This window comes from Vicia villosa, linkage group LG3, assembly GCF_029867415.1.
Source record: "Vicia villosa cultivar HV-30 ecotype Madison, WI linkage group LG3, Vvil1.0, whole genome shotgun sequence".
Classification (NCBI taxonomy): domain Eukaryota; kingdom Viridiplantae; phylum Streptophyta; class Magnoliopsida; order Fabales; family Fabaceae; genus Vicia; species Vicia villosa.
In genome coordinates, this window is record NC_081182.1 from 21,120,816 (window position 1) to 21,142,914 (window position 22,099).

The 22,099-nt window shown below is 27.0% G+C and overlaps 3 protein-coding genes across 3 annotated transcripts; 1 reads left to right on the forward strand and 2 right to left on the reverse strand.

Annotated features, from left to right (window-relative positions):
* Positions 1-3,786: 3,786 nt before the first annotated feature.
* Positions 3,787-4,929, reverse strand: LOC131657694 (2-oxoglutarate-dependent dioxygenase AOP3-like). Its single transcript, XM_058927061.1, has 3 exons — positions 4,556-4,929; positions 4,112-4,445; positions 3,787-4,029 (listed from the first exon to the last, which is right to left on the reverse strand). Exons 1-3 carry the CDS (start codon positions 4,927-4,929, stop codon positions 3,787-3,789), a joined length of 951 nt encoding a protein of 316 aa, XP_058783044.1.
* Positions 4,930-12,793: 7,864 nt separating this feature from the next.
* LOC131657695 (2-oxoglutarate-dependent dioxygenase AOP3-like) lies at positions 12,794-13,936 on the reverse strand. Its single transcript, XM_058927062.1, has 3 exons — positions 13,563-13,936; positions 13,119-13,452; positions 12,794-13,036 (listed from the first exon to the last, which is right to left on the reverse strand). Exons 1-3 carry the CDS (start codon positions 13,934-13,936, stop codon positions 12,794-12,796), a joined length of 951 nt encoding a protein of 316 aa, XP_058783045.1.
* Positions 13,937-20,401: 6,465 nt separating this feature from the next.
* On the forward strand, positions 20,402-21,654 carry LOC131655095 (2-oxoglutarate-dependent dioxygenase AOP3-like). Its single transcript, XM_058924997.1, has 3 exons — positions 20,402-20,783; positions 20,916-21,246; positions 21,354-21,654. Exons 1-3 carry the CDS (start codon positions 20,407-20,409, stop codon positions 21,597-21,599), a joined length of 954 nt encoding a protein of 317 aa, XP_058780980.1. The 5' UTR covers positions 20,402-20,406; the 3' UTR covers positions 21,600-21,654.
* Positions 21,655-22,099: the final 445 nt, after the last annotated feature.

Genomic DNA, 22,099 nt, shown 5'->3' on the forward strand with positions numbered 1-22,099 from the left:
GAAACTCCTTGAGTAAGAGTTCCAACAACGGCGGCAACCCAATCTTACGTTAATAGAACATTAACCTCAAGATTTTCAATGGGTAACAACAAGTCGTTGATTTGGATATTTGTCAAACATTTCATGATAATGTTGACCTTAAAATGAGGGTTGAGTTTTATTACAAACTCTTAATGAAGTTCAATACCGAGGGTGCGTGTCTCGTGGAAAAGGACACAATATGAACTTCACCTATGTGAATTTCGAGATGGTGCCGTCTCAAAGTGAGAGTTGGAGTTTCTCTCATGAAAAATTCATGAAACTGGATAACATATGGCCATAAATAAGTGCTAGGCGAGAAATGTAGGCGAAGAACCCTTAAAGAATGTGTGTAACGTAACGCCAGTATAATCATATGGATTAATGGTTTAAAAGCATTGCTACCTAATATTCCGATTATTTGCGTTATCCTTACTAAGATTAAGTTTAAAATTGAAAGATACTTAATTGTATTAACATTCTTTGTTTCTCTTTTTCTCGAATTGATCTTGTCATTATTAGAACAAGTGGGAGATTGTTGGAAATTATTAATACTTAATAATATTTAATCACCATGGATGTGTTCCAAAATGACAAGAAAAATATCTATGCGAAGTTTGTATTTTGAATATGAAATTAGGCAACACTTCGTGAAGTGTGCAATAGGCAATTTGTAATTTGAATCAGAAATAGGCAACACTTCGTGAAGTGTTGCAGAATGAAAACATGCAACTCTTGGTAAAGGTTGCAATAGGCCAAACTTTGTAACTTTTGGAAAAGGAATTGTTTCACGAATGGCCGCTCCCTATGAAATAATACTAAAGTGGCCTATAAAAACCTCATTCTGGATTCTGAAATCAACAACAAAAATGTACATATGATAAGCCTATTATCTTCACTAAAATTCCAGACACTCTTCGCTACATCCGAGTTTTCGTCGGTCTTACGCAAACTCGATAAAAGGCTGAATTATTCTAGGTATTCATGCGTTCCAACTCTAAGACAAATTGAGAGTGCTTGAAATACTTATAAGAAAAGTGATTTTGTTCACGATTCTAACCTCGATTCCATTCGATTTAAATTAATTTTCTAACACATACTACATAAATCTTTATTGAAAATGCCATAGATTATGCAACCAAGATCTAAGGTAAGTTGTGCAGTGGAGACATGGTCAATGAAGCATGATGCAAAAAGCTGTGCATTGGAGACGTGGTCAATGAAACATGATGCATAATGGAAGACATTAAGTTGAATAGATGGATAGGTTGACCCTCTTTGCTAATAGGTTATAAAACTTCATAATACTTTGCCGCATCTTTTTGAGGAACATGACAAGTCAACTATAGATCACTTTATAGGGTTTACAATGTAGTACAATGAGCAAGACATGAATGAATTCCACAAACTATAGTTGTTCTCTTTGTTGTTGTCTTAAGAAACCATTTCATGTTATTATTCTCTCCCATAAACCACAATAGAAGCATAGGAAGACATGGAAAAGTGTTTCTATGACAAGTTACACCAGCCTTAGCCCGATGTTACAACAACCAATTAAATAAAGTGTTGGATAGAATTTTGGAGAATAGATTAAAATCAATAATTGAAAATAAAAACTTTGGTAAAGGAAAGAAAAACTCTAGATGGTAGCCTTGTGTTAAATAATATGGTGGATGATGCTAAGAAAATGAAATAATATTATGCTTAAAATGGATATTAAATAGGCACATGTTACATTCAAATGAGAGTATTCGGATATTGTGATGTCTAAAATTAGGTTCTCAATTAAATAAAGAAAGTTGACGTTGGAATCCATTATTACTCCAGCAATGTTAGTTTTAGTTAATGGTAGTCCTACATAGGAGTTTATTTTAGGGGAGGGGTTGCATTAAGGATATTCTTTATGATCATTTTTGTTCTTAATTACAGTTGAAGGATTGAATGTTTTGTTGAAGGCTACAATTGATGTGGGTTTATATAAGGGGTATAATGTAGGCAAGAATCTTGGTTCTTAGATTCAAATTTTACATTTGTAATTTGCAGATGATACTTTGATAATTGGAGATAATAATTGAGAAAATATAAAAGTTATTAAGGATAATTTGGTCCTTTTTGAACTTATTTTTGGTTTAATGACAGGAGTACATATGTAGTTACACCACAAGGATGAAGTCATTTAAATGATACAAATCAAATATATTAACACATTAGAAAGAAAATAAATTCAACTACTACAATAACTCCATATCCAATGAAGTCTTGAAGTTTTTATGGTGTCATTTTACATAAACACATAAAAATATGGACACAAAAATTTAATACACTGTCATAACTTCCAAAAGAAAATTACACCCTCAAACGTACACATAATAATCCTAAGCTAGTGATATAGAGAAGATGGTACCTTGTTTGTTACATAATTTATATTTCACTTTCAGCTTGTGTTGACTTTTTTTTAATCATCAAAATGTAGTAGCATATAATCCAAGTATGCACAAGAAGTTCAAAACTATGATAAGAAAGTACAATAAATCATTAAGAATCCAACTCGTAAACCTCTACTAAGAAACATATATCTCTCCAACATTTATTTTTGTTTCTCCTTCCTCTCTACTCAGTTTGAAATTTTGATTTCCTTCATAATTATTATGTACATCTCTTCTTCTTTTCATATTAGTACACAATTTTGTTTTTTCATGTTTTTTGGGTTTTCAAAAATCTCAATTAAAGATTAATAGTGTTTAATATAAGCCAATGACCGGTTAGCAAATAAGTAGTAAAGAAAGAAAAAGAATAACAAGCCAAAAACCATTATGAAGGGATTTATTCATGAATTAGTATGCATGATTAAAATCATGATTTTAATTGATTGGAAGGTATATATATATATATATATATATATATATATATATATATATATATATATATATATATATATATATATATATATATATATATATATATATATATATATATATATATATATATAATTGTTGTTAATTAGAAATTTTGAAAGATATATGTATGAAACTTTATTACTTGAAATTGTGTTTATGTTGTTATCTTATATATGCTTATTATAAATTTAAGACTATATCAACTTAAAACAACACTTAAAATATTTGATTTTATTTGTTGTAAAATTTCGTTTATGCCAAATTTGATGAATTTATACATACAAATGTTTTGTGAAAAAAATATTAAAATTCTTGTGTTGAAATTAACTGAATTGAAAATATAAGAAAATGGAGATGGTGTCGTGAAAATTAATGAGTATTAATTTTCTCTCTTCATATTTAATTACTCATTATTTTTAGCCAATACATTGAGAAGAATTAATGGTCAAGATGTTGAGTAAGTCTTGATAACTTACTCTTGGAGTAAGTCTTGATAACTTACTCTTGGAGTAAGACTTCTACACTTACTCTTGGAGTAAATATATCCTTCCTGTGTGTGCGCGCGCGTGTGCGCGCGTGTGTTTTTCATCTTATAATTATATTAAAAATTGTAACACCCCATACATATACGTCTAGAGTATTATGCATAAGATGTTAAATGTTGGCACCGAATACATACAAAAACTAAAAATGACATACTAATAATGTCTAGAGTAACTTATATAGGAACATAAATTATTTTTGCATTATATGAAAGTAAAAAGGCAATGCATTTTATTTGATTAATCTAATTTATTAAGAAAAGTGAGAGTACAAATACTCTACATTATTGTAGCATAAAGGAGTATTGCCTATATCTCATAATGAGACATTAAATTCCAGCAAAATCTTCAAATGCTCCCAATTTAGTACCAACAGTTTTAATAAAATTGATGAAATCTTCATACATGAATGTCTTGTAACGGAGAGGATGATCCTCATCTACTAACTCAGGGGGTACCTTAATGAATGTTTCTTCCTTTGGAAGTGAAAAAAGAATAAATACATATCTGTCTTTGTTTCCTCTTATCGCCACTCTATGTATTGGTGCTTTAAATCTGCCATTACTCCATACCTATATATTAATCATTATAATCATAACAAAAATAATTTAATTTAATTACTTATAAATAAATGTATAGATAGTTATATGTTACCTGCAACATTTCACCAACCATTACAACAAAACCATTTGAAGGAACATTTACGTTAACCCAATTGCCTGATTTCTGTAGAAGTTGTAGACCTTGGACTTCGTTCTCACTTATGAAGGTAAGATTGAATTTGTCAGTGTGAGGCACAAAAGTAATAGCAGAATCAGTTGTTTCTTTAGGGAGTGGATATTTTGTTAGCCGTGTATCATTACCTCTACACAACTCTTCAACTTCTGAAATGTAATTTTCTGGAAGGCCAAAGCCCTCCACAACCATCTTTAGGATAAATGAGCTTATTTTTCGTGCTTCTGAGCTAAATGAAAGTAGTGCCTCACGGCATATACATAATATATTATGCTTCATTTCATTACAAAATAATAAAATATTTTAAAGCAAAATTATCAAAGTAAGCTAAAAAATTAACAAAGTAAAACAATTAATTACCATAAATTTGGATTTCCTTCAGGCCACATGAGCTTAGTGAAACTTCGAGTCTCATTTGGATCAAAAGTATCATCAATACCGAATGTTTGACTATTAGGAAGGGCAACGCTCTTGGACGTATAGCCCCTATAAACTCTTTTTCCAGTGAACTGCGTCTTTGTCTCCTCAGGTAGATCAAACAAAGATTTAATGTTTGCGAACATTTCATTTTGTAATTCTTTCGGTATTTCATCACATCTTAAGAGAAACATACTATGACTCTCAAATGCTTCTCTCACTTTCTTAATCATTTCTTTCCATCCTTGACCTCCTTCTTCTAATGTAATTCCAGTGCTCTTACGAAAATCTAAAATTGGGACTCCACTCTCAGTATCCATTTTTGTTTCTTCTCTTTTTCTTTTGTACTATATTTCGTTATGTGAATTGTATTTTTCTTAACCAATATATATATATATATATATATATATATATATATATATATATATATATATATATATATATATATATATATAGGAGAGATCAAATTACACCAAAAAGTTACACCAACTATTACACTCTTTTTTAGTCATTGATTTGAATTCAATCCAACGGTCAAGAACTCATTGATTCATACTAAAAATAACTTTCTCCACTTTTGGTAATAAAATAAAAACATGATTCAATTTAATATTTTTAAAAAACATCATAATTCTAAAATATGATTCTTAATAAAAATAGTTTATTCTTATTTAAAAACATATTTTGATATAGTTTTAATATTTTTTAAAAACATCCTTATTCTAAAATATGATTCTTTTTTTTTTACAAGGAAAAAAAATCATATTTTAGAATTATGATGTTTTTTAAAAATATGTTTCTTAATAAAAATAGTTTATTCTTATTTAAACGTCATATTTGTATAAAAAATAGTTTTTTCTTATTTTAAAATAAATTTCATTTTGTTTTATTTCTTTATTTGCAGTTAAATTACTTCGTACTTATTATTTATTCTTAAAAGTTGTTTTAAATTTTGTATGTGCAATTCTAAAATAGTTTATTCTTATTTAAAAACAAATTTTTATATAGTCTTAATATTTGTAAAAAACATCATAATTCTAAAATATGATTCTTAATAAAAATAGTTTATTCTTATTTAAAAACAAATTTTGATATAGTTTTAATATTTTTTAAAAACATCGTAATTCTAAAATATGATTCTTTTTTTTTTACAAGGAAAAAAAATCATATTTTAGAATTATGATGTTTTTTAAAAATATGTTTCTTAATAAAAATAGTTTATTCTTATTTAAACGTCATATTTGTATAAAAAATAAATTTTCATGAATTAGTATGCATGATTAAAATCATGATTTTAATTGACTGGAAGGTATAAAATAGTTTTATAAAATTTTCATATATATATATATATATATATATATATATATATATATATATATAATTGTTATATTTTATTAAAAAAATTGGATTAATTGTTAATTAGATATTTTGAAAGATATATGTATGAAACTTTATTGCTTGAATTTGTGTTTATGTTGTTATCTTATGCTTATTATAAATATAAGACTATATTGTTAGAACAAGAATTGTTCTGATCAATATTCTGTGTTTTGATGATAACATTATGTATGAATTTTGTATAAGATAATGTGGTACTCTAATCCTTTGCATTTTCCATTTTAGGAAATATATAAAGAGTATGCACAAATCAGCGCTCAGAAGCAATTGACTCAGAAGGTTCTAGATGGCTTCATCAGAACATGCTCTGGCAAGACATCAGAAGATGGTCAAGCAGAATCAGAACATGAACTGGAAAGCATCAGAAGAATGAAAGTCAGAAGAATAAACTCTGAAGTTCTGATGGTATCACGCTCAAGCTCTTCAAAGTCAGAAGAAAGAAGATGCTCTGCACCAAAGCTGTTGACTCTAATATTCAAACGTTGTTATCTACAAAATCTGAGTCTAGAAGAAAGTACAAGATGAAAGGCTGAAACGTCTAATCTCTGACTGACAAAAGGAACGTTATAAGCTACAAAAGGCAAAGTCAGTAAAAGCAGCAAAAGCAAGGCTCGAGGTAGTTGACAAAAGTGTGAAACATTAAATGCAGCGTTGTACTATTCACGCAAAGCATTAAATGCTCCCAATGGTCATTTCCTCTCAACGCCTATAAATAGAAGTTCTGATCAGAAGCAAAGAGAACACTTGCGCAAACATACAGAATTGCTGTCAAATTCAAAAGCTTACGAACTTCATCTTCAACCTCACAAACTCTTGTAATATTTAGTGAGTGTTAAGTCTTGAAATATCACAGTTGTGATTACAGCTTTATTAGAAGCAAATCTATACTCTTGTAAACGTTATTTTTACATTGATTGTAAAAGGATTCCTAGAGTGATCAAGTTGTGATCTGTAGACTCTAGAAGACTTAGAGGTTATCTAAGTGGAAAACCATTGTAATCAGTTTGATTAGTGGATTAAATCCTCAGTTGAGGTAAATCACTCTAAGGGGGTGGACTGGAGTAGTTTGGTTAACAACGAACCAGGATAAAAATAATTGTGTTCATTGTTTTTATCTTCTAAATTTTTGAAGTTACACTTATTCAATCCCCCCCTTTCTAAGTGTTTTTCCATCCTTCGTATATCAACTTAAAACAACACTTAAAATATTTGATTTTATTTGTTGTAAAATTTCGTTTATGCCAAATTTGATGAATTTATACATACAAATGTTTTGTGAAAAAATATTAAAATTCTTGTGTTGAAATTAATTGAATTGAAAATATAAGAAAATGGAGATGGTGTCGTGAAAATTAATGAGTATTAATTTTCTCTCTCCATATTAAATTACTTATTATTTTTAGCCAATACATTGAGAAGAATTAATGATCAAGATGTGGAGTAAGTCTTGATAACTTACTCTTGGAGTAAATATATTCCTCCTCTCTCTCTCTCTCTCTCTATATATATATATATATATATATATATATATATATATATATATATATATATATATATATATATATATATATATATATATATATATATATATATATAAGTGTGTGTGTGTGTGTTTTTCATCTTATAATTATATTAAAAATTGTAACACCTCATACATATATGTCTAGAGTATTATGCATAAGATGTTAAATGTTGGCACCAAATACATACAAAAACTAAAAATGACATACTAAAATCGTATACAGTTCAACTCTACAGCTAATAATGTATACAACACACACATATTCCAAAATATTTTCGATTGATGCAGTAAGCATTTCTTTCTATGTTATGATCTTGTCTTGATAATACTAATTCTAAAGCGGACACCCTATGACCTATATAAGAAAAGTTGAATAGTTCTCATTTACATGTCGTTTAGATACAAATGCTTTATCCTTAACAATGGGAATTCCAAAACTAAGCAAATACCATAGGAAACAGAACAATAAGTTTCATTTCCTTGAAATCAAATAGATAAAAACAAAACAATTAAAAGTATTAACTACTTGAAATCAAATAGATAAAAACTGGAAACATAAAAGACAACTTTCATTTCCTTCTGCTCATAGCCACACTAGGTTTCAAATATGATTTTCTTCTTATTTCTTGTAAACATTATTTTAGATCTATTTCATGAATTTCTTTTGTCTATTAGAATCTGATTCAGTAACAGAAACTGATGCATAGATCTAAAATTGTTGAATTACTAGTTTGTTGCACAGTTTTTTTTAAAGTGCAATTGAAATGGATCTACCGAGATCCAAAACATCATCTAGTCACTGAAAACAAACAATAGGATTTCAAGGTTAAGAATAAACGAACCAAGAATTTAGCACTTCCGAAGTCACATATCTTCAGTTGGTGCGTGTGAGGATTGACCTGTTATGAAAAAAATCCAAAAGAAACAACCAAAAATCAATATTCTGTTATGTTCTCTTTGAGGTATGAAGCCAATATGCAACTCTTTTTCAGATTTATATCCAATTTATTCTACTTGTAATAATCATCAAACACTGAATAAAACATATTGTTTGGTAGAAGAAGGACTAAACATTGACTAAAGTTAGCCAGAAAACATAAGTAAACTCATTGTGGTATTTCAACAAACACCTTGTTTATAAAAATCACCTAAGTTTATACTCAATCTAACTTAAAATCATCTAATTTCATAAATGAATAGGATGAGAAAGAAACAATATTACCACTTCAGCAAAACAAGAACAAAACCCGCAGAGTATCAAAACAGGCCATGTACAAAATCAGGATCATTGAGAGTAAATGTTTATGTACCTTTTGTAACATTCATGATTTCAATGATGAGGACGAAGTGTATCTAATATCAAGAAAAAACCTGAGTTGAAGTGTGAAGATGAAGAAGATGACAATGCTAGGCTCCGACGAGGTTGCGACAACAAAACACCGGCGAAGATGCGGTGATGCTGCACGACTATGGCGGTTGCAGCGAAGACCAATTGAGTTTTAGGTTTTTGAATTGTGTTGAGCAAAGTAACGTTGTTGTAGAAAAAAATTTGTTTAATTTGAAGAATTACAATAACAGCAAAGTATAGATAACTTCTGTTTCAAATGAAATAACAATTTAGTGTAGTGTTTTAGTGGTAGTTACTTAGTGCGAGAATTAATTTCTCACCTCTATACTAGTTCTCATCAAATTAATTTTTTTTATAGTTTTTTAATTTTATTTTTTAAAAACATACATATCTATTTTTTTTATAGTTTTTTAATTTTATTTTTTAAAAACTATCATACCTATTATTAAAATATAAAATATAAATCCAAGAATTATATATATATATATATATATATATATATATATATATATAATTTAAAATTTGCATACCATTAATTTATTTTATTAAAAATTAACTAAAATACATTATAAAAATAATTAATAACATTGAAAAAATTTAGATTAAAAATTAAAATTAAACTAAATATAAAAACACCATAAATATAATGATTAATTTTTTTTTATAAATTTAAATAATGAAATGTCAAATCCGCAGGTAATTTCACAGGAAACTTTTCTGCGGAATTACCTGCGAATTTTGTATTACAGTTCGGTGTTAATAGAAGTTGATAATCGCAGGAAGATCCGCAGAAAATTTTCCTGCGAAATTGCCTGCGGATTTTATATTTTTGTTTGATATTTTGTTTAAAATATATTTTTCGCAATAAAATCTGCAGGTATTCCTGCGGAATTTGCTGCCAATGCTGGATCCGCAGGAAATTTATTTTATTTATTAAAGTCCCAGTAAAATCCATATTTTTAATAGTGGAAGGATAACCTTAAAAAAATTGACGTGAAAGATGATGTAGGCATATTCATAGAATATTCCATTTCAAGCAAACCTTTTAGAGGCTTTAACAAAAAAACCATGATAACAGAAGAATTTATTCACGTTACTTTTGATAAAACTAACCCTAAACTAGTAGAAATAGAGGTTCTTAATTGTGCATATATTCTAGAAAAGACAAACATAGAAGAAAAGGTTCAAGAAATGGAACAAAGTCAAGATCAAGCTTTATATAAAAAACTTGGTCATGACTCATGACCTATTTCGAGCTGCTTGTAACTTCGCAGGGCATTTCTCCTTTCGCCAGTGTGTTTGACCTTCCATGTTATTCCATGAACTATCTCCTCTTAAAGTCCAATAAAATTATACCGATCCATAATGATAAAATTTATTTTTTTATAATATTTTTTTAGTGTCCAATAAAATTATACCGATACATAATGATAAATTTCATTTTTTTATAATATTTTTTTAGTTTCTTGGGTCTTCGATACAAAATTTATGAGGTCCATTTGATTCAAGATAAAATGACTTTGTAATTTAAATTTTTGTTAAAATATTTGAAATAAAAAATTTAAGTTAATTATTAAAAAAATGACATTAGAGTTAAATTTATTTATTTTTTGATCAAGACAATATTCTATTTTATACATTGAACAGAGGGACAAATAAAACCTTATAATTAAATTAGTATTTAGAAAACATATAAAAATTTATGAACCTTACAAACGAATTTGTTTTTAAAAATATTGCTTTCCTTTTAAAATAGTATACATTCAACGCAACTTGTTTTTAGAGATATTGCTTTCCTTTTGAAATAGTATATATTCAAGGAAATCTACAATATAAATAAGTTTATTTGAAAAAAGATAATATGACTTAAAAAATTTACTATCATTTTAAATTTTCTATGTATCATTTTTTCTTTCAATATTATCTAATTAGTATTAAATATTCTTTAAAAAAATCAATATTTTGTCCATTTGTATCATGAACTTAATTTTAAATACATTAACCTGAAAATATTATATTTATTATAATTAAGAATACGCTAAGGATTGATAAGAAAAGTTTGTTAGGATTATTATAATTTTCCTTTTATTAACAATTGATAATATAAAAAAAAGGATTTTTTCTAGAAAACATATTAATATATTTATTGAAAACAAATTCATTGAACCATTTGAGTAAAAAAATGAGAGCCGGTTTATCAGGTGATAGTAAAATAATAATAATAATAATAAAATTCAATTAAAATTAATTTACTTTTATACTAGTTTATACATTGTCACTATATATATTTGAACATTCTCGCTGAGAACAATATAATTCACTTAACAAAATATAAAGAAGAAGAAAAATGGATACTGAGAGCGGAATCCCAATTTTAAATTTCCGTAAAAGCATTGGAGTGACATTAGAAGAAGGAAGTGAAGGATGGAAAGAAATGAGTAAAAAGGTGAGAGAAGCATTTGAGAGTCATGGTGTTTTTCTTTTAAGGTGTGATGAAATATCAAATGAATTACAAAAAAAAATGTTCACAAGCATGAAATCTTTGTTTGAGCTACCTGAAAAAAATGTTGCATATAATCGAAGTATGCACAAGAAGTTCAAAACTATGATAAGAAAGTACAATAAATCATTAAGAATCCAACTCGTAAACCTCTACTAAGAAACATATATCTCTCCAACATTTTTTTTTTGTTTCTCCTTCCTCTCTACTCAGTTTGAAATTTTGATTTCCTTCATAATTATTATGTACATCTCTTCTTCTTTTCATATTAGTACACAATTTTGTTTTTTCATGTTTTTTGGGTTTTCAAAAATCTCAATTAAAGATTAATAGTGTTTAATATAAGCCAATGACCGGTTAGCAAATAAGTAGTAAAGAAAGAAAAAGAATAACAAGCCAAAAACCATTATGAAGGGATTTATTCATGAATTAGTATGCATGATTAAAATCATGATTTTAATTGATTGGAAGGTATATATATATATATATATATATATATATATATATATATATATATATATATATATATATATATATATATATATATATATATATATATATATATATATATATATATATATATATATATATATATATATATATATATATATATATATATATATATATATATATATATATATATATATATATATATATATATATATATATATATATATGATTGTTGTTAATTAGAAATTTTGAAAGATATATATGTATGAAACTTTATTACTTGTTATCTTATATATGCTTATTATAAATTTAAGACTATATCAACTTAAAACAACACTTAAAATATTTGATTTTATTTGTTGTAAAATTTCGTTTATGCCAAATTTGATGAATTTATACATACAAATGTTTTGTGAAAAAAATATTAAAATTCTTGTGTTGAAATTAATTGAATTGAAAATATAAGAAAATGGAGATGGTGTCGTGAAAATTAATGAGTATTAATTTTCTCTCTTCATATTTAATTACTCATTATTTTTAGCCAATACATTGAGAAGAATTAATGGTCAAGATGTTGAGTAAGTCTTGATAACTTACTCTTGGAGTAAGACTTCTACACTTACTCTTGGAGTAAATATATCCTTCCTGTGTGTGCGCGCGCGTGTGCGCGCGTGTGTTTTTCATCTTATAATTATATTAAAAATTGTAACACCCCATACATATACGTCTAGAGTATTATGCATAAGATGTTAAATGTTGGCACCGAATACATACAAAAACTAAAAATGACATACTAATAATGTCTAGAGTAACTTATATAGGAACATAAATTATTTTTGCATTATATGAAAGTAAAAAGGCAATGCATTTTATTTGATTAATCTAATTTATTAAGAAAAGTGAGAGTACAAATACTCTACATTATTGTAGCATAAAGGAGTATTGCCTATATCTCATAATGAGACATTAAATTCCAGCAAAATCTTCAAATGCTCCCAATTTAGTACCAACAGTTTTAATAAAATTGATGAAATCTTCATACATGAATGTCTTGTAACGGAGAGGATGATCCTCATCTACTAACTCAGGGGGTACCTTAATGAATGTTTCTTCCTTTAGAAGTGAAAAAAGAATAAATACATATCTGTCTTTGTTTCCTCTTATCGCCACTCTATGTATTGGTGCTTTAAATCTTCCATTACTCCATACCTATATATTAATCATTATAATCATAACAAAAATAATTTAATTTAATTACTTATAAATAAATGTATAGATAGTTATATGTTACCTGCAACATTTCACCAACCATTACAACAAAACCATTTGAAGGAACATTTACGTTAACCCAATTGCCTGATTTCTGTAGAAGTTGTAGACCTTGGACTTCGTTCTCACTTATGAAGGTAAGATTGAATTTGTCAGTGTGAGGCACAAAAGTAATAGCAGAATCAGTTGTTTCTTTAGGGAGTGGATATTTTGTTAGCCGTGTATCATTACCTCTACACAACTCTTCAACTTCTGAAATGTAATTTTCTGGAAGGCCAAAGCCCTCCACAACCATCTTTAGGATAAATGAGCTTATTTTTCGTGCTTCTGAGCTAAATGAAAGTAGTGCCTCACGGCATATACATAATTTATTATGCTTCATTTCATTACAAAATAATAAAATATTTTAAAGCAAAATTATCAAAGTAAGCTAAAAAATTAACAAAGTAAAACAATTAATTACCATAAATTTGGATTTCCTTCAGGCCACATGAGCTTAGTGAAACTTCGAGTCTCATTTGGATCAAAAGTATCATCAATACCGAATGTTTGACTATTAGGAAGGGCAACGCTCTTGGACGTATAGCCCCTATAAACTCTTTTTCCAGTGAACTTCGTCTTTGTCTCCTCAGGTAGATCAAACAAAGATTTAATGTTTGCGAACATTTCATTTTGTAATTCTTTCGGTATTTCATCACATCTTAAGAGAAACATACTATGACTCTCAAATGCTTCTCTCACTTTCTTAATCATTTCTTTCCATCCTTGACCTCCTTCTTCTAATGTAATTCCAGTGCTCTTACGAAAATCTAAAATTGGGACTCCACTCTCAGTATCCATTTTTCTTTCTTCTCTTTTTCTTTTGTACTATATTTCGTTATGTGAATTGTATTTTTCTTAACCTATATATATATATATATATATATATATATATATATATATATATATATATATATATATATATATATATATTATATATATATATATATATATATATATATATATGAGAGATCAAATTACACCAAAAAGTTACACCAACTATTACACTCCTTTTTAGTCATTGATTTGAATTCAATCCAACGGTCAAGAACTCATATGATTCATACTAAAAATAACTTTCTCCACTTTTGGTAATAAAATAAAAACATGATTCAATTTAATATTTTTAAAAAACATCATAATTCTAAAACATGATTCTTAATAAAAATAGTTTATTCTTATTTAAAAACATATTTTGATATAGTTTTAATATTTTTTAAAAACATCGTAATTCTAAAATATGATTCTTTTTTTTTTACAAGGAAAAAAAATCATATTTTAGAATTATGATGTTTTTTAAAAATATGTTTCTTAATAAAAATAGTTTATTCTTATTTAAACGTCATATTTGTATAAAAAATAGTTTTTTCTTATTTTAAAATAAATTTCATTTTGTTTTATTTCTTTATTTGCAGTTAAATTACTTCGTACTTATTATTTATTCTTAAAAGTTGTTTTAAATTTTGTATGTGCAATTCTAAAATAGTTTATTCTTATTTAAAAACAAATTTTTATATAGTCTTAATATTTGTAAAAAACATCATAATTCTAAAATATGATTCTTAATAAAAATAGTTTATTCTTATTTAAAAACAAATTTTGATATAGTTTTAATATTTTTTAAAAACATCGTAATTCTAAAATATGATTCTTTTTTTTTTTACAAGGAAAAAAAATCATATTTTAGAATTATGATGTTTTTTAAAAATATGTTTCTTAATAAAAATAGTTTATTCTTATTTAAACGTCATATTTGTATAAAAAATAAATTTTCATGAATTAGTATGCATGATTAAAATCATGATTTTAATTGACTGGAATGTATAAAATAGTTTTATAAAATTTTCATATATATATATATATATATATATATATATATATATATATATATATAAAATTTTTATATTTTATTAAAAAAATTGGATTAATTGTTAATTAGATATTTTGAAAGATATATGTATGAAACTTTATTGCTTGAATTTGTGTTTATGTTGTTATCTTATGCTTATTATAAATATAAGACTATATTGTTAGAACAAGAATTGTTCTGATCAATATTCTGTGTTTCGATGATAACATTATGTATGAATTTTGTATAAGATAATGTGGTACTCTAATCCTTTGCATTTTCCATTTTAGAAAATATATAAAGAGTATGCACAAATCAGCGCTCAGAAGCAACTGACTCAGAAGGTTTTGGATGGCTTCATCAGAACATGCTCTGGCAAGACATCAGAAGATGGTCAAGCAGAATCAGAACATGAACTGGAAAGCATCGGAAGAATGAAAGTCAGAAGAATAAACTCTGAAGTTCTGATGGTATCACGCTCAAGCTCTTCAAAGTCAGAAGAAAGAAGATGCTCTGCACCAAAGCTGTTGACTCTAATATTCAAACGTTGTTATCTACAAAATCTGAGTCTAGAAGAAAGTACAAGATGAAAGGCTGAAACGTCTAATCTCTGACTGACAAAAGGAACGTTATAAGCTACAAAAGGCAAAGTCAGTAAAAGCAGCAAAAGCAAGGCTCGAGGTAGTTGACAAAAGTGTGAAACATTAAATGCAGCGTTGTACTATTCACGCAAAGCATTAAATGCTCCCAACGGTCATTTCCTCTCAACGCCTATAAATAGAAGTTCTGATCAGAAGCAAAGAGAACACTTGCGCAAACATACAGAATTGCTGTCAAATTCAAAAGCTTACGAACTTCATCTTCAACCTCACAAACTCTTGTAATATTTAGTGAGTGTTAAGTCTTGAAATATCACAGTTGTGATTACAGCTTTATTAGAAGCAAATCTATACTCTTGTAAACGTTATTTTTACATTGATTGTAAAAGGATTCCTAGAGTGATCAAGTTGTGATCTGTAGACTCTAGAAGACTTAGAGGTTATCTAAGTGGAAAACCATTGTAATCAGTTTGATTAGTGGATTAAATCCTCAGTTGAGGTAAATCACTCTAAGGGGGTGGACTGGAGTAGTTTGGTTAACAACGAACCAGGATAAAAATAATTGTGTTCATTGTTTTTATCTTCTAAATTTTTGAAGTTACACTTATTCAATCCCCCCTTTCTAAGTGTTTTTCCATCCTTCGTATATCAACTTAAAACAACACTTAAAATATTTGATTTTATTTGTTGTAAAATTTCGTTTATGCCAAATTTGATGAATTTATACATACAAATGTTTTGTGAAAAAATATTAAAATTCTTGTGTTGAAATTAATTGAATTGAAAATATAAGAAAATGGAGATGGTGTCGTGAAAATTAATGAGTATTAATTTTCTCTCTCCATATTAAATTACTTATTATTTTTAGCCAATACATTGAGAAGAATTAATGATCAAGATGTGGAGTAAGTCTTGATAACTTACTCTTGGAGTAAATATATTCCTCCTCTCTCTCTCTCTCTCTCTCTCTCTCTCTCTCTCTCTCTCTCTCTCTCTCTCTCTCTATCTATCTATATATATATATATATATATATATATATATATATATATATATATATATATATAAATAAGTGTGTGTGTGTGTTTTTCATCTTATAATTATATTAAAAATTGTAACACCTCATACATATATGTCTAGAGTATTATGCATAAGATGTTAAATGTATTTGTGTGTGTGTGTTTTTTTTTTTTCATCTTATAATTATATTAAAAATTGTAACACCCCATACATATATGTCTAGAGTATTATGCATAAGATGTTAAATGTTGGCACCAAATACATACAAAAACTAAAAATGACATACTAAAATCGTATACAGTTCAACTCTACAACTAATAATGTATACAACACACACATATTCCAAAATATTTTCGATTGATGCAGTAAGCATTTCTTTCTATGTTATGATCTTGTCTTGATAATACTAATTCTAAAGCGGACACCCTATGACCTATATAAGAAAAGTTGAATAGTTCTCATTTACATGTCGTTTAGATACAAATGCTTTATCCTTAACAATGGGAATTCCAAAACTAAGCAAATACCATAGGAAACAGAACAATAAGTTTCATTTCCTTGAAATCAAATAGATAAAAACAAAACAATTAAAAGTATTAACTACTTGAAATCAAATAGATAAAAACTGGAAACATAAAACACAACTTTCATTTCCTTCTGCTCATAGCCACACTAGGTTTCAAATATGATTTTCTTCTTATTTCTTGTAAACATTATTTTAGATCTATTTCATGAATTTCTTTTGTCTATTAGAATCTGATTCAGTAACAGAAACTGATGCATAGATCTAAAATTGTTGAATTACTAGTTTGTTGCACAGTTTTTTTAAAGTGCAATTGAAATGGATCTACCGAGATCCAAAACATCATCTAGTCACTGAAAACAAACAATAGGATTTCAAGGTTAAGAATAAACGAACCAAGAATTTAGCACTTCCGAAGTCACATATCTTCAGTTGGTGCGTGTGAGGATTGACCTGTTATGAAAAAAATCCAAAAGAAACAACCAAAAATCAATATTCTGTTATGTTCTCTTTGAGGTATGAAGCCAATATGCACCTCTTTTTCAAATTTATATCCAATTTATTCTACTTGTAATAATCATCAAACACTGAATAAAACATATTGTTTGGTAGAAGAAGGACTAAACATTGACTAAAGTTAGCCAGAAAACATAAGTAAACTCATTGTGGTATTTCAACAAACACCTTGTTTATAAAAATCACCTAAGTTTATACTCAATCTAACTTAAAATCATCTAATTTCATAAATGAATAGGATGAGAAAGAAACAATATTACCACTTCAGCAAAACAAGAACAAAACCCGCAGAGTATCAAAACAGGCCATGTACAAAATCAGGATCATTGAGAGTAAATGTTTATGTACCTTTTGAAACATTCATGATTTCAATGATGACGACGAAGTGTATCTAATGTCAAGAAAAAACCTGAGTTGAAGTGTGAAGATGAAGAAGATGACAATGCTAGGCTCCGACGAGGTTGCGACAACAAAACACCGGCGAAGATGCGGTGATGCTGCACGACTATGGCGGTTGCAGCGAAGACCAATTGAGTTTTAGGTTTTTGAATTGTGTTGAGCAAAGTAACGTTGTTGTAGAAAAAAATTTGTTTAATTTGAAGAATTACAATAACAGCAAAGTATATATAACTTCTGTTTCAAATGAAATAACAATTTAGTGTAGTGTTTTAGTGGTAGTTACTTAGTGCAAGAATTAATTTCTCACCTCTATACTAGTTCTCATCAAATTAATTTTTTTTTATAGTTTTTTAATTTTATTTTTTAAAAACATACATATCTATTTTTTTTATAGTTTTTTAATTTTATTTTTTAAAAACTATCATACCTATTATTAAAATATAAAATATAAATCCAAGAATTATATATATATATATATATATATATATATATATATATATATATATATATAATTTAAAATTTGCATACCATTAATTTATTTTATTAAAAATTAACTAAAATACATTATAAAAATAATTAATAACATTGAAAAAATTTAGATTAAAAATTAAAATTAAACTAAATATAAAAACACCATAAATATAATGATTAATTTTTTTTTTATAAATTTAAATAATGAAATGTCAAATCCGCAGGTAATTTCACAGGAAACTTTCCTGCGGAATTACCTGCGAATTTTGTATTACAGTTCGGTGTTAATAGAAGTTGATAATCGCAGGAAGATCCGCAGAAAATTTTCCTGCGAAATTGCCTGCGGATTTTATATTTTTGTTTGATATTTTGTTTAAAATATATTTTTCGCAATAAAATCTGCAGGTATTCCTGCGGAATTTGCTGCCAATGCTGGATCCGCAGGAAATTTATTTTATTTATTAAAGTCCCAGGAAAATCCATATTTTTAATAGTGGAAGGATAACCTTAAAAAAATTGACGTGAAAGATGATGTAGGCATATTCATAGAATATTCCATTTCAAGCAAACCTTTTAGAGGCTTTAATAAAAGAACCATGATAACAGAAGAATTTATTCACGTTACTTTTGATAAAACTAACCCTAAACTAGTAGAAATAGAGGTTCTTAATTGTGCAGATATCCTAGAAAAGACAAACATAGAAGAAAAGGTTCAAGAAATGGAACAAAGTCAAGATCAAGCTTTATATAAAAAACTTGGTCATGACTCATGACCTATTTCGAGCTGCTTGTAACTTCGCAGGGCATTTCTCCTTTCGCCAGTGTGTTTGACCTTCCATGTTATTCCATGAACTATCTCCTCTTAAAGTCCAATAAAATTATACCGATCCATAATGATAAAATTTATTTTTTTATAATATTTTTTTAGTGTCCAATAAAATTATACCGATACATAATGATAAATTTCATTTTTTTATAATATTTTTTTAGTTTCTTGGGTCTTCGATACAAAATTTATGAGGTCCATTTGATTCAAGATAAAATGACTTTGTAATTTAAATTTTTGTTAAAATATTTGAAATAAAAAATTTAAATTAATTATTAAAAAAATGACATTGGAGTTAAATTTATTTATTTTTTGATCAAGACAATATTCTATTTTATACATTGAACAGAGGGACAAATAAAACCTTATAATTAAATTAGTATTTAGAAAACATATAAAAAATTATGAACCTTACAAACGAATTTGTTTTTAAAAATATTGCTTTCCTTTTAAAATAGTATACATTCAACGCAACTTGTTTTTAGAGATATTGCTTTCCTTTTGAAATAGTATATATTCAAGGAAATCTACAATATAAATAAATTTATTTGAAAAAAGATAATATGACTTAAAAAATTTACTATCATTTTAAATTTTCTATGTATCATTTTTTCTTTCAATATTATCTAATTAGTATTAAATATTCTTTAAAAAAATCAATATTTTGTCCATTTGTATCATGAACTTAATTTTAAATACATTAACCTGAAAATATTATATTTATTATAATTAAGAATACGCTAAGGATTGATAAAAAAAGTTTGTTAGGATTATTATAATTTTCCTTTTATTAACAATTGATAATATAAAAAAAAGGATTTTTTCTAGAAAACATATTAATATATTTATTGAAAACAAATTCATTGAACCATTTGAGTAAAAAAATGAGAGCCGGTTTATCGGGTGATAGTAAAATAATAATAATAATAATAATAATAATAATAATAATAATAAAATTCAATTAAAATTAATTTACTTTTATACTAGTTTATACATTGTCACTATATATATTTGAACATTCTCTCTGAGAACAATATAATTCACTTAACAAAATATAAAGAAGAAGAAAAATGGATACTGAGAGCGGAATCCCAATTTTAGATTTCCGTAAAAGCATTGGAGTGACATTAGAAGAAGGAAGTGAAGGATGGAAAGAAATGAGTAAAAAGGTGAGAGAAGCATTTGAGAGTCATGGTGTTTTTCTTTTAAGGTGTGATGAAATATCAAATGAATTACAAAAAGAAATGTTTACAAGCATGAAATCTTTGTTTGAGCTACCTGAAGAAACAAAGCTGAAATTCACAGGCTCAAGGCTTGCTAGAGGCTACTTAGGAAAGAGTCCTTCCATTCCCCATAGTCAATCATTTGGGATCGAAGATGCTTTTAAGCTAGATACAACTCAAAATTTCACTAACCTCATGTGGCCTGAAGGCAATCCAACATTTAGGTAATTAAATATTTATTTATTATTATATTAGTTTTTATTCATATTAAATAAAATTCACTTTCGTAATTTTGTTTTAAAATACTTTTATTGTTTAATGGAGTGTGACATAATAGTATCTGTACATACTTACAGTGAGACACTATTTTCTTTTACCTCAAAAGCACTGGAACTAAGCTCTCTTATTCTAAAGATGGTTGTCGAGGGATTTGGCCTTCCAGAAAAATACATTTCAGAAGTTGAAGAATTGAGTAGCGACACTGATTCACGATTGACAAGGTACCAACTCCCTGAGAAAAACAAAGATTCTGCAGTTACTTTTGTTCCTCACACCGACAAAGGGAGCATAACCCTTATATGTGAGAACAAAATCCAAGGTTTGCAGGTGTTACAAAAATCAGGCAATTGGGTTAACGTAAATGTTCCTACGAATGGATTTATTGTAATGGTTGGTGACATGTTGCAGGTAAACTATTTTTAAAAAATATTGTTTTAGAAATCAAATAACTTTATTTTTTTTATAAATAATCAAATTAAGTGATTTTATTAATGACTACAATTATTAATATATAGACATGGAGCAATGGGAGATTTAAAGCACCAATGCACAGAGTGGTGTTAAAAGGAGACAGAGAGAGATTTGTGTTTGTTCTTTTTTCAGTGCCAAAGGAAGACACACTCATCAAAATTCCCTCTGAATTGGTAGATGAAGAAGATCATCCTCTCCGTTACAAGCCATTCAAATATGAGGAGTTCATGAATTTTATTAAAGTAGTTGGCACTAAAGAGGGGGCTCTTGAAGAATTTGCTGGACTTTGATGTCTCACTTTTTTAATTACGAATAATCAAATATTATGTATTACCTTCTGTCTTCTGCAAAAGTTATATTTTAGTGAGTTTAAATAAATGATATGCTTGGAATAAAATATGATTGCACTAAAAATTACCACCATTCCTTTTATATAAAGTATTGTAAATTCAATTCTTTTAGTGACAAAAAATATTTTACAAAAATTAAATGAATATTGAACTTGAAAGGAAAAGCCACACCAAATGTTGCTTGGTTGAAGAATCACAAAACTATAAATAAAATATCTTTAATAATGATTAAAATTGAAAATAAAAAAGTAACACAGTAAAAAGTTGGTATCTCCATAATTTCCTTTATGTGAAATTATTTTAAAAAGAAGAAAATAAATATGGTTACACAAAAATTTAGTATTCCCTTTATATTTTATATACAATATTCATTTATTTTTAATTAGTTAAAATAAATATCGATTTTCTCTCACACCTAAAATCATACAAGTTAAATGATG